At 43.4% G+C, this 13,226-nt stretch overlaps 1 protein-coding gene across 1 annotated transcript in view; it reads right to left on the bottom strand.

Moving 5' to 3' along the window:
* The window catches only part of ap1b1 (adaptor related protein complex 1 subunit beta 1), a 122,673-nt gene that overhangs the window by 78,144 nt on the left and 31,303 nt on the right, over nt 1-13,226 (bottom strand). Inside the window, exons 6-7 of the mRNA XM_068055491.1 lie at nt 1,603-1,793; nt 911-1,180 (exon numbers count right to left, since the gene is read on the bottom strand). Coding sequence (XP_067911592.1) covers nt 911-1,180; nt 1,603-1,793 — 461 coding nt within the window. The remainder of the gene's footprint in view (nt 1-910; nt 1,181-1,602; nt 1,794-13,226) is intronic.

The raw sequence follows: 13,226 nt of genomic DNA, 5'->3' as shown, positions 1-13,226 counted from the left end.
TCTCCCAACTAGAATTCTGAGGAATAGTATCTGCATTGGGGCAAGAGATGTTGGTATTCGGAAATTACACTTTCTTATTTTGGTAATGTTAACAATGAACATCCCCTGGTTACATATAGCATGTTTAGATCCAGTGTGAAGTCTCTCATGCACACCAATTTAACATGTCCAACTGCATCAGTTTAAAATTTTCCATTTCCCATACTATCCGGTGACAGAAATTCAATTTGGACAGGCATTAGATGATAGCAAAAAAGGTTCCTTAAACTAGTAGACAAAAATCAAACGGAATGAATATCTTACATGTATGGGTCAATTAGTTTTACAGATTGAAGATTTACTAATTTACTGCAAGTCAACCAACTGTGCATTGAATTATGTAAAAAACCTATATGGTTTTACACAAAAGGAAGACAAAAGAGAGTTGCATTCATATAGAATCGTCCATATGTTACGACACCCAAAACACTTCACAGCCAGTGAATTATTTTGAAGTGTAGACGTTGTTGTCTTGTACACAGCAAGGTCCCATAAGCAGCCAACAGATGAAAGAAAAATGAATTTGATTTACTGGTATCAGCTGATGCATGAATATCAGCCAGAAAATCAGGGGAATTCCTGCTCTCCATAGAAGTGCTTTTAAATCCACCTGAACAAGCAGACAAGGCCCCAGCCAACAGATGGTATCTCAGACAATGCAGCACTCCCTCACTTATGCACTGAAATGTCAGCCTAGACAATGTGTTCACATTTTGAAGTGGGACTTCAACCCCACAGCCTCCTGACTCAGTTGAGAATGCAACAACTGAGCCAAAGAGTGAAGAAATGATGATTACAACTGCCAAAATGGTAAAATTTCTTTCTTCAATGTTGGTGTTTTAATATCCTGGAAACTTACATGCCTTGTTACAGAAACACTCCTTTTCTGCAAAAACTGTAATCACATAGTACAATGTACCTTTTCTGTACAATGAGGTTGATGTTCCGGAGGGCCACATATTGGAGCTCTGGTTCTGCAGACAGCAGAGTTACAAGCGGGGGTGCCAGTTTCTTCAGCAAAGTGCCATAGTAATCCAAGTCCTTCGATAGCATTTCCATGAATTTCATCAGAACTTTTACAGCTGACAGGACAACAGCTGAGTTAGCGTGAGATAAACGTGGTGTCACACGCTCACAGATGCTATTGGACAAGAGATTTTGGTTAAATTCAAGTTAAGGTCCACAATATTACAACTTGCACATCATTCATCATTATTCTGAAATACAGGAATGAAAGATTAAAATTTTCAATTTTAGCAATAATTTAGCTTATAATTGAATTACAAAACTTTCTTTAAGATGCCAAATACTAGTTTAAAAATTGAGATTATTGTTGCAAGTTCTTTTATCAAAAATTAAATATCTTGGACAAGTTTTCTTCAAGCGATTAAAAAGCTATAAAACACTTAAGAAATAAAAACAGTAGCATTATTAGCTGTTATTTTAGAATCTACCAATTTGTGGTTAAAATTGGCATTAAATATATAAACATTAGGAACATGCAAATATAACATTATTTTAAGGTAAGAAACATTTTCAAGCTGTCACTTCCGACAGTTTTACCTTTGAGCCTCTCGGTCATCTTTTGGACTATAATTGGCTAAACAATCCAGGATAAATATCTGCCCCCATTCAGTACATTCATTTAAGGCTGTTAAAAGTTTGTTGATAGTTTGAGGGTTGAGGTCTAATAAGTTGCTATTTGGATGGGACTCTGCAATCTCTGATAGAGCTGCCACAGCATTTGCCACCACCTAGAGATTAGAGAATTAGGCTAATTTAGTTGAAAGAACACATTCACATCAGAATGATTTTTTAAAAAAAACTCTAAACATGTTTTAGGGTTCTAGCACTTGGAAATTTCTACCAGGCTTAACATTTTTGGTCATCATTACAAGGGTTCAAAGTTGTATCAAACAGTTCATTACCATATTTGGGAAAGTTCATAAAAAGAAACCTTCAGGTAGGTCAAAAGAAACAGAATAGGCTTGACTTTAACTATTCCTTGACAAAAAAAGAGCAAGTCATTTGAAAATAAGAATCCCTAAAATTCTTCAGCTTCAAAAAGATTGAATTCTGTAACACCCATGAATGAGATAATATCTTTTGTATAATGTACATTTCCTGTGGATGTCACACTCTGCAAAACACTTGCCCCATCACATTTTGTTGATAACAATGCCACTGATACAAGAATGTGAGCAATGGCACAGGAGATCTGCTTGCATTGATTTAAATATATTACAAGTTGCATCTGCATGCTTATTAGATAGAAATGGGTTCACATAAAATCTCAATACGTGCTTAAACTACCCAAAAGTAGACTGTTTGAAAGAGCATCACAACCATGTGTACACCAGTGAAGCTCCTCAGTTCGTCACAAAAAACAATATTGTGAGCATGAAATTAGCAAGATTGTTATAAAAACCCAACTGGTTCATTATGTCCTTTCGAGAAGAAAACATGCTGTCCTTATGCAGTGTGGCCTATATGCGAATGCAGTCGCACACCAATGTGGTAGACCCTCAACTGCCCTCTGGAGTGGCCTAGCAAGCCATTCAGTTGTATTAAAAATCAGAGAAATTAGGAATGGGCAATAAACAGTAACTACATCCCAAGGTCATTGCAGAAAATAAAAGCTCATGGTGTAGGGGGTAACATATTGGCATGGATAGATGATTGGTTAGCTAAGAAGAAACAGTAGCAATAATTGGGTCAGTTTCTGGGTGGCAAGATGTAACGAGTGGTGTGCCACTGGGATCTATGCTGGGGCCTCAACTTTTTACAATATATATAAATTACTTAGGTGAAGGGACCGAAGGTATGGTTGCTAAGTTTGCTGATGACACAAAGATAGGTAGGAATGAAACTTGTGAAGCAGACATAAAGGAGGCTACAAAGGGATATAGATACGTTAAGCGAGTGGACAAAAACCTGGCAAATGAAGTATAATGTGGTAAAGTGTGAAAGTGTCCACTTTGGCAGGAAGTATAAAAAGGCATGTTATCTATATTATTCGAGTACAGGAGCAGGGATGTCCTACTCTAATTATACAAGGCCTTGGTGAGACCACATCTGGAGTATTGCATGCAGTTTTGGTCTCCTTATCTGAGGAAGGATGTTCAGCGAAGGCTCACTAGACTGATTCCTGGGATAGCAGGACTGACGAATGGAGAGAGATTGGGTCGATTAGGCTTGTATTCGCTAGAGTTTAGATGAATCAGAGGGGATCTCGTAGAAACCGACAAAATTCTAACAGGACTGGATAGACTAGATGCAGGAAGGATATTCCCGATAGCGGGGGAGTCCTGGACCAGGGGTCAAAGTCTAAAGGATAAGGGGTAAGCTATTCAGGACTGAGATGAGGAGGGATTTCTTCACCCAGGGAGTGGTGAACCTGTGGAATTCTCTACCATAGAAAGCAGTGAGGCCTAATCATTAAATATATTCAAGAAAAAGTTAGATATAGTTCTCAGGGCTAAGGGGATCAAGGGATAGGGGGAGAAAGTGGGTACTGAGTTTCGATGATCAGCCATGATCATATTGAATGGCGGTGCAGGCTCAAAAGGGCCGAATGGCTTACTCCTATTTTTCTATATTTCTATCTAAATGGTGAGAGATTGCAGAGCTCGGAGATGCAGAGGGATGTCCTAGTGCATGAATCGCAAAAAGGTTAGTATGCAGGTACAGCACGTAATTAGGAAAGCTAATAGAATATTATAGTTTATTGGAAGGGGAATTGAATACAAAAGTAGAGAGGTTATGCTTCAGCTGTACAGGACATTGGTCAGACCACATCTGGAGTACTATGTACAGTACTGGTCTCCTTATTTAAGGAAGGATGTAAATGTGTTGGAGGCAATACAGAGAAGGTTTACTAGACTAATACCTGGAATGGGTGGTCTGCCTTATGAAGAAAGATTGGACATGCTAGGCTTGCATCCGCTGGAATTTAGAAGAGTAAGAGGCAACTTGATTGAAACATACAAGATCCTGAGAGATCTTGACAGGGTGGATGTGGACAGGATATTTCCCCTTGTGGGAGAATTGCAAACCAGGGGTCACTGTTTAAAAATAAGGGGTCGCCCATTTAAGACAGAGATGAGGAGAAATTTTTTCTCTCAGCAGGCTGAGTCTTTGGAATTCTCTTCCTCAAAAGGCAGTGGAAGCAGAGTCTTTGAATATTTTTAGTTTTAGAGAGATACAGCACTGCAACAGGCCCTTCGGCCCACCGAGTCTGTGCCGACCATCAACCACCCATTTATACTAATCCTACACTAATCCCATATTCCTACCACATCCCCACCTGTCCCTATATTTTCCCTACCACCTACCTATACTAGGGGCAACTTCTAATGGCCAATTTACCTATCAACCTGCAAGTCTTTGGCATGTGGGAGGAAACCGGAGCACCCGGAGGAAACCCACGCAGACACAGGGAGAACTTGCAAACTCCACACAGGCAGTACCAGGAATTGAACCCGGGTCGCTGGAGCTGTGAGGCTGCGGTGCTAACCACTGCGCCACTGTGCAGAGGTAGATAGATTCTTGATAAAGCAAGGGGGTGGAAGGTGATCGGAGGTAGGTGGAAATGTGGAGTAATCAGTTCAGCCGTGAACTTACTGAATGGCAGAGTAGGCTCAAGGGGTCGAGTGGCCTACGCCTGCTCCTAATTTGTATGTTCGTAATGAATAAGAAAAAAACACATTTAGTTAATAAGGAAGCTTCATTCCGCAAACAAACAAGCAACTCAAGGATTATCAACTTGATATGAATAGCAAAAACTTTTCACCCTGAGAAGTCAACTGAACTCAAATACTAGGCTCCAGAGAGGCTGTTTTCTGCACATATAAAATTCACCTGGATAAATGAACATACCTGCTGGCTACAGAATTGCAGCTTTGGCAATATAGCATTTTTATCATCATCCCATCATAGCGCTGAGACCAAACTTCTGGTAACAGCAATTTGTGACACAAATCTTGGTTAAACATCACCACGGTAATGATGTTTTCAACACCAATATCAGCCACACACCCACAGTGGAAGAGAAACTACAAAAGCATTCCAACGGCTTCCAATCCGCACACGAAGGCTTAAGATGAATAGATCTTGTACATGAATAGATCAGCCACTACAGCAATAGGATGGTTCTTAGTCAGTGACGGGCACAACATTCTTTGTAACCCGCTTCCCTTAGTGACTTTATCTGCTGCTAGAACAACTTAACAAAATTCTTATGCAGCTCATGGCTTTGCCTATTAGTCACGTAAACTCAAGATTTACTGAACAATATGCACCCAAAGGACATGTTAATTTGTGGAACATTTAAAATATGAGCATGTCATTTCTTTGAACAGTAATCAGCTGCAGTGCCAAGAGAAAAGTATTCAGAACTAAGAGTCATATTGTAGAGTCAAAAGCCATTATAGATACTGTAGCTATAATGGTAAGGAACAATTGCACAGCTGAGGTAGTAGTAATCGCTCTAATGAGTGCATTATAAATTCCAATGCTGTTGAGCCTGATCATATTTCTCTTTCCATCCTTAATACTTACATTACTAAAAATTGTGCAGAGTTCATTACAAAACTGCTCAGTGCAATCCCCAGATTACTCATGCAAGATCAAATGTCGTTAAGACGAGAAAGTGTAAAGGCCTGCTTGCATCTTACATTCTATGTTGTGATATATTGGTACGCCACACTAAGCCACAATTTATTGCTTGATTACCTTACTGGTTAACAAGTTAGATTACATGGTGTACCTATGCAAGTCAGGGAAAATGCCAGAGACCTTTTCCTGTAACTGCTCTGTCTCCATGACTTCTTTCGGTCTTTCTAAAGCTACTGTGGAAGCTACCACCTTTGCCCCCGCCAGATCATTATCCAGGAGCAGGTCGACCCCATCCACTGGTAGACTAGGGACAACCGCCAAGGTCACCAGTCCCAAAATGATAAAAAAGATACAGGCACATGCTGTCCTCAGATATCATTCATTAACACCCTAGCATTCACTGCACTCTCTGGGGGAAAGGTCATGCTTTTTCCCAGCAAAAGGGACAGGGCGGCCCCTGTATCCCCAAATATGAGTATAGGCTTGCTTACCTCACTCAAGGAGCATGGAGTCACTTTTCCTTGGGACACAAAATCCTGGTAACTTTCAGGAATTTTGTGAAATTTTCCTGCACTCACTTTACTGGGTCTTACTACTGCAGTTAAAGCCACAGCCTGCTCTGCTGTGCTTTCCATCAGGGCCACATCTCCTGTACTAGTCTGGTATGCTCTAATTAATCCTAAAAGTTTTCCCCGTAATTTCCAGCAGTCAGCTCAAAGGTGACCTGCCTTGTTACAGTGGAAACACATGGTCTTTGGATGTTACCCCTGCTCTCAGCACCATCCTTTTTGGCCTGCGCAGAGCCCCCTGTATGTCCAGCTTTCCCTCTCACCCATAGCTGTTCAGGCTCTTATCACCCTCCCACCTTTTATGCTTTTCGGGTTTGTGAGGGTGACTAGGGCAGGGTTCCCCTTAGGATAAGGGCTTGTGTACAAGGGTAAATTCATCAGACAGAATTGGAGCCTGCCTGGCTCTTGGAACCTTTTGTTCCTCTACATGGGTTTTGATAGAAAGGGCAAGCAAGTTTTTAAATTCGAGAAGGATCACACCTGAGGTTTTCATATATGGGCTGTGTCGAGTGCCCATATCCACTAGTCAAAAGCAAATTGCTCAACTCTTTCAAACTCGAGGGAAGTTTGGTCAGGCTGCTTTCAGAAGGTTCGGAATTTTTGTCGGCATGCCTCCGGCACTAGGTCATAGTCATCTCATAATCTGATGAACTCTCAGCTGGCAACAGTGAATAAACCTCATGTGCTTTTCCTGCTAGTTTGCTTTGTAATAACAGTGCCTAGCTCTCTGCCGGCCATTTCAGCTGTTTGCAAGCTTTTCAGAAAAAAAAAAAGTGACAAAAAATGCTTCCACATCCCCCTCATTGAACTTTGGAATCAAATGGGAGAAATTTAAGAGCTCAGCATTCAGTCCTGAGCTAGGGCTAGCTCCCTCACTAGCCATGCCTTCACTGGTCTTCTCCCTCAATTGGCATATAATGTTTTCTTGACATTGTTTCTGCAAGATTTCTTCCCATTTTAATTTATTCTTTAATAACAATTTCTAAGATTAATTTGCTCTGATTTTTCAGTCAATCTTATTTGATGCTGTCGCCTTACTTTCAATCTCTTGTATAAACCCTTCAACTAGCTTGCCAACATAAGCACAAAAATGCTGTGCTTTCAATCGAGCTGCAGCAGTTTGACAGGTGGTAAACCAGATTCGAACTTTTAACCAGGTTAAAAAAGACAACTATCAAAACTACATTTTTGATTAAATGTATTTAGATAATTATCCATTTAAAAAAAGAAATCACATTTGAGACAGGCCAAGATTGCTTGATAACAAGTCATTCCCTACCCTATCTTAAAGTATTCACATTTGACACAGGCCAGGACAACTGATTAAGTCACTCCTTATCCTAATGCATTCAAGGTGAAAGAGGTACTAATCCATCAGTCAAAGCTTTCAGTTCTGTAGAACTGACTTTACCATGTAAAATCTTTTGGAAATGAAATAATCACCCGTGATCAAAATAATGATTCCATTGATCAAAACAAAAGCCTGGATGATAAACTACCTGAACCACTGCAAGTAGGCGATGAGGATCATTCCTGACATCCAAAGACAATTTAAAAAAAAAAGATATGCAAGTTCAGGCCTCTTGTGTGGTTTCCAGTAGGCAGCTTAAGGACCATCTGGCAGGAAAGCGAGGGGGTCATCTACTCAAAACGTTCGTAACCTGGGTATAGAGCTCAAAACTAAGGAGGGGATCAACTGGAAGAACACCATGCAGGTCAGTACTTCGGCATGGAAACTTTTCAACATACTTGTTTCAGGCAAGGCTGAATATCTCATAACACAGAATTACGTAAACAGCTCGCTCAACTTTACTTTAAGGGCAATTAGATTTAAACATTTTCTTATAGTCTCTAAATTGACAATGCTTCCATTAAATTCCACTTGTTTTATTTTTATCTAAAGTATAACAAGTTCTCATTGTATCAAATTGTTGTGCAGTTAATATTTCTAGACTACTGAAGCAGTCACCAAGAATGATTGATAGTTTAGATGCTGCATGAACATAGTGTCAACAGACAAAATGTCAAGATAAGCTGCATCAGCATACAGCAAGGTGCCCTTGAGTTCAATTATCTCTGAAGCAACATTAAAAACAAACAAAAATGCATTGCCTCCATTACGCAATCTAGACATTTCAAAACACAAGGAAGAATCACGAGCTTACAATGCTGTATTACTTAAAGGATTCTTGAAGGGCAGTAAGTAGTTGAGTTATTAATGTAAATGAAACAGTCAAACAAAACTACTACAAAACACCCTGCTGTTATCAAGATTCTCTTCAGTTTTGCCAAACGTGAAGTTCCATATCAGCTGAAACTCAAAGAACATGAGAAATAGAAGTAGACCATATGGCCCATTGAGCCTGCTCTGCCATTCAATATCATGGCTGATCCTGGGCTTCAATTTCGCTTTCCTGCCCACTCCCCATATCCCTTGATTCCCTGCGAGACCAAAAATCGATCCATCGTAGTCTTAAATGTATTCAATAATGAAGAACCCACAACCCTCTGTGGTAGAGAATTCCAAAGATTCACAACCCTTTGAATGAAGTAATTTTTCCTCATCTCAGTCCTGAATGATTAGCCCCTTATATAGATTTTCCCAACTAACAGAAACAAACTCAGCTTCTACCCCATCAAGCCCTTTCAGAATTTCATATGTCTCAATTAGGTCGCCCCTCATTCTTCGACACTCGAGAGAACCTGGGTAGCTACTCTAATTGTTATTTAAAATAAGATTTAAATCATATATAAAACAATTAAACAGTCAGATTGTAGCTGCACTGCTAATTAATACACAAATGAAAATAAGCTATTTGAGCTTGATTTTTGAATTTTTATATTTGACATATGTTATGCATAAACACTTGTGCAAATATAAAATATTTGTACCAAATTCAACATTGTGTGAACTGAAAATTGAACTCTAACTCATGTAGCCTATAATGTAAACTATAGCACAAGACAATATGGAATAATGAAGCGCTTTCGTTCTGAAACTATGCATCTAAAATATAATGAAAAAAATTACATCTGTGCACATTTCCTGTTTGCATCACTTACCTTCCTGAAGTCTAATTTTTGCTACACTTTGGGCTGAATTTTGTATTCCCGCCAGTGATCGGCAGCGGGCATGGAACATGGCAGCCACCCCCCAAGGGACTCTGCAAATATGGGGCAGGCGGCCATTTTATATATCCATGGCTGCCACCCCCATCATGTAAACGCATCACCTGATACAAGAACATCTTTAAAAGGCTGCCAGCCCTGCATTCACTCTGCATTCTTTCAGCATCAGGTGCACTTCAAAACATGACTTTATCTGCAAGAAGCAACACCACCAACCCCCACCCCACCCCCGGGCTCATTACTATAATGGCAGGTGGATGGTCAAGGGTATCCCCAAGGTTCAGTAATGTCTCCCTGCTTATTCTCCTCCAGGCTGCAAGGGAACGGCGGGAGGTCCTTTTCCTCAGTGATGGCAAGAGGAGGTCCTCCTGCCTGACCAAACAAGCCTGGACGGATACTGCAGAGGAGGAGGTGAGCAGCCGTGGGGTCACCTGAGAAGACTGGGTGCAGCATCATAAGAATGACCTCCTTCGTTCAGCCAAGGTAAGTGACAGGTTTCCAAATTGTTCAGTGTAATCTGGTTGTCCCCACACAGTATGCCACATGGGGGCCACTGCCATTTCAGAGACAGGGAAGTCAGGAAAGGTTGATGGCACATGACTGGCTGCATATGTGAACCAAGTCTCCCTCGTTAGTACCTCAGAGCACATTAGACTCAGTACAGGGAGAGTCTGTATGCCAGACCAAGCATCCCCCAAGTGTTGATGAAGGGCCCATGTTGTTACAACAGTGATGTTGATGTTTGCCAATTTTCAATATCTGCATCCTTGCTCTTTCAGGAGAAGAGGGCCCACAACAGCAGGGAGGCGCCAAAGACCAGATGCAGGGTGCCCGACCTGAGGCTGCTGTCACAGACTGAAGGGGAGGTGCTGGAGCTTGCCAAGAGACAAGGAGCACGTGCCATTTCAGGCGTAGAATTTGGGGTCCCAGTTGATGAGAGTAATTATTGACAAACACAACGATTTGAAATTTCATTTACTATGCTGTCATCATTGTGACATGTGTACCATAACACCTAAAATGTCTGTTCTTCTCATTGCATCTTTCAGGGCAACACTTGCCAATGCCCCCCAGGGACCGAGGAAATGAGGATTACCTCCAACTTCGAGCAACACCTAGAGACTGCACCATCCCAGGACTCTCCTGCACCTTCCACCAGCACCAATATTCTCACCTCGGTAGGTATCTGATCGGCATTAGAACAGGGTAACAAGCTGGTGAGAGCGCCACACATACACCTGAACAGCTGGCTGAGGCTAAGACAGCCAAGGCCACTGACGGTTGAGGCCTATCTGTGTCCAGGCCAGTGCTGAGCCCCAGGCTGATGAACCTCTTGTCAGCAGCACAAGGAATGCTCGAGTTGCAGGGAGAGGTAAGGCAACATAGAGAGATACAGCATTGAAACAGGGCCTTCGGCCCACCAAGTCTGTGCTGACCAACAACCACCCATTTATACTAATCCTACATTAATCCCATATTCCCTACCACCTACCTACTCAAGGGGCAATTTACAATGGCCAATTTACCTATCAACCTGCAAGTCTTTGGCTGTGGGAGGAATTCGGAGCACCCGGCGGAAACCCACGCGGTCACAGTGAGAACTTGCAAACTCCGCACAGGCAGTACCCAGAACCAAACCCGGGTCGCTGGAGCTGTGAGGCTGCGGTGCTAGCCACTGTGCCGCCCATCTGGTGGAGATGCCAGAGGCCATGCGCAGCCTTAGGTGAATGGTGGGAGAGTCCATCCACGTCATGACGGCTGCCATGTCCCAGGCATATGACCACATGGCTTCCTCCACGGAAGGGATGGCGACCCTCATGGAAAGCCACATTCCACAAATGCTCAATCACCTGCAAACCCTTGCCTCGGGCATGACTGCAATGTAGCAATGGCTGGGTGAGAGAAGGCCTAGAAGCATGGAGAGAGTGTTCCCCGCTCCTGGTCCTTCTCCAGAGAACAGGGAGGTTCCAATGAGCCTCGAGGGGGAAGAGGAAAATATACGCTTCACTTCTGGGGTCTCCCCTCAGGCTGATCCAAGTGTAGACACCGGCTCCTCAGCCCCTCTGCCAGTGAGTCCAGCTCCAGCAGGCGCGACGCCCAAGGACAGCCTGCACTAATGCAGGAGGCCTTCAGGCAGCTGAGCCCTCCAGGTCTCAGAAGCACAAAGGACAATCGCCGAAGTCATCTCCAGTCCAGCTGTCAACGCAGAGGTTACACCACGAAAGAGCACCTGCAAAGGTGCACACATATGGACATTCACAGGTGAGACAAATGTCACGTGCAGTGTGATTAAATGTGTTGTCTGACAATCATGCCTTCAATGTCTGAATGACACATGCCACCATGGATTGATTATGTGCCTCTCCATTATGAGCCTGACAGTACTGCCAATGTAAACAATATCATTGCCATGCCAATATGCACGGTGACACTGCACGAATTAAGTCACATGGGCAATAGTTCAATTAGCTGCTGCCAATCATGCTGAAGAAATGGACGTTACAGATGCAGAAGACTCCAGATGAGATGCAGGATGGATGCTTTGTTCTGAGAAACATGTGAACTTCAGGGATTGTGGAAGCACTCAGTTATCAGTCGTTGCCTTGCCTCCCTTGCTGGCTGCTCGCAATGTCGGCCCTCCATCACTGCTACCTGTGCTCCCATGAGTGGTTGTTCTTGGTTGCCCTCTGTGCTCTCATCGTCGGAGGATGTGTCCTGCTCCTGTACCTCTACATCCTGCATAGCTCCACCCTCTGGATTGCCATGTTGTACAGAACGCAGACTACAAAAATACACCCAACCCTGTCTCTGCATTTTTAGGGTTCTACCAGATCGATCGAGGCAGCAGAAGCGCATCTTCAGAATACCGATGCCTGCTTGATGGTAGCTTGGGTGAGGCAGTGGTAGACACTGTAGCACTCTTCAACATCTTTTCTGGGGTTCCCCACCAGCATCAGAAGCTATGTCATTAAGGGGTAGCCCTGATCCCCAAGAAGCCACCCCCGAAGTTGAGCAGGGGGAGGGAACAGCAGAGGCACGGGAGACTGGTGCCGTATCAAGTCTGGGAAGGAGGCACTCACTTGCAGGAAGCGCTTCCTCTGTTGCACACAAGTTGGACACGAGATAGAGTGAAAACCCTTTCTGTTTATGAAGGCAGCTGGTTGTTCCATGGGAGCCTTGATGGCCACATGCTTGCAATCGATAACACCCTGTATGTGTGGGAATCCTGCAATGGCCCCAAATCCAATGGCCATTTCGGCCTTACTCTCAAGGTCCATCCTGAAGCGGACATTGTCGTCGGCCCTCCTGTACTAAGCATCAGTGACCTCCTTTATGCAGCGGTGCACTGCGGATTGAGACACCACACATGTTGCCAGTTGATCCCTGAAATGATCCACAGGCGTAGATGCTTAGGGCCACAGGCATAGAGTGACCACCAAAGCCCATTGGTTGCAGGTCATTATTCAGCAGTGCACATAGCTGTGGGTCAGCTTTTCTGGTGACCCACAGTCGTCTCTGACACTGGCGCTCAGACGTCTGGAGGTATGTCATGCGAATCCGAGAGAGTCGCCGACGTGTGTGGGCCACACTGCACCTTGGTGGCTGCTGCTGTTCGTGTCTGGGGAGGTTCCTCATGGGTGGCACCTGCCTCTTGGGCCCGCCTCTGGCTGTGATGCCTCATCGTGGCAAGGGGATTCAGGAACACAGGGTAGATCATACCCATTTCTACGCTCCCAGTCACTTCGGGTTCCTTCAAAAGGTCACTCTCACCTATCTCGGCAGAGATGTGTGCTAATTCCTGCTTCAGCAGTGTTCAAGCATGAGGCGTATGTTATGGCACGACGTTTCACGATCAAACTTTAGATAAATGCG

Source organism: Heterodontus francisci, chromosome 23, assembly GCF_036365525.1.
Source record: "Heterodontus francisci isolate sHetFra1 chromosome 23, sHetFra1.hap1, whole genome shotgun sequence".
Classification (NCBI taxonomy): Eukaryota; Metazoa; Chordata; class Chondrichthyes; order Heterodontiformes; family Heterodontidae; genus Heterodontus; species Heterodontus francisci.
This window is presented reverse-complemented; position numbering and strand designations above follow the sequence as displayed.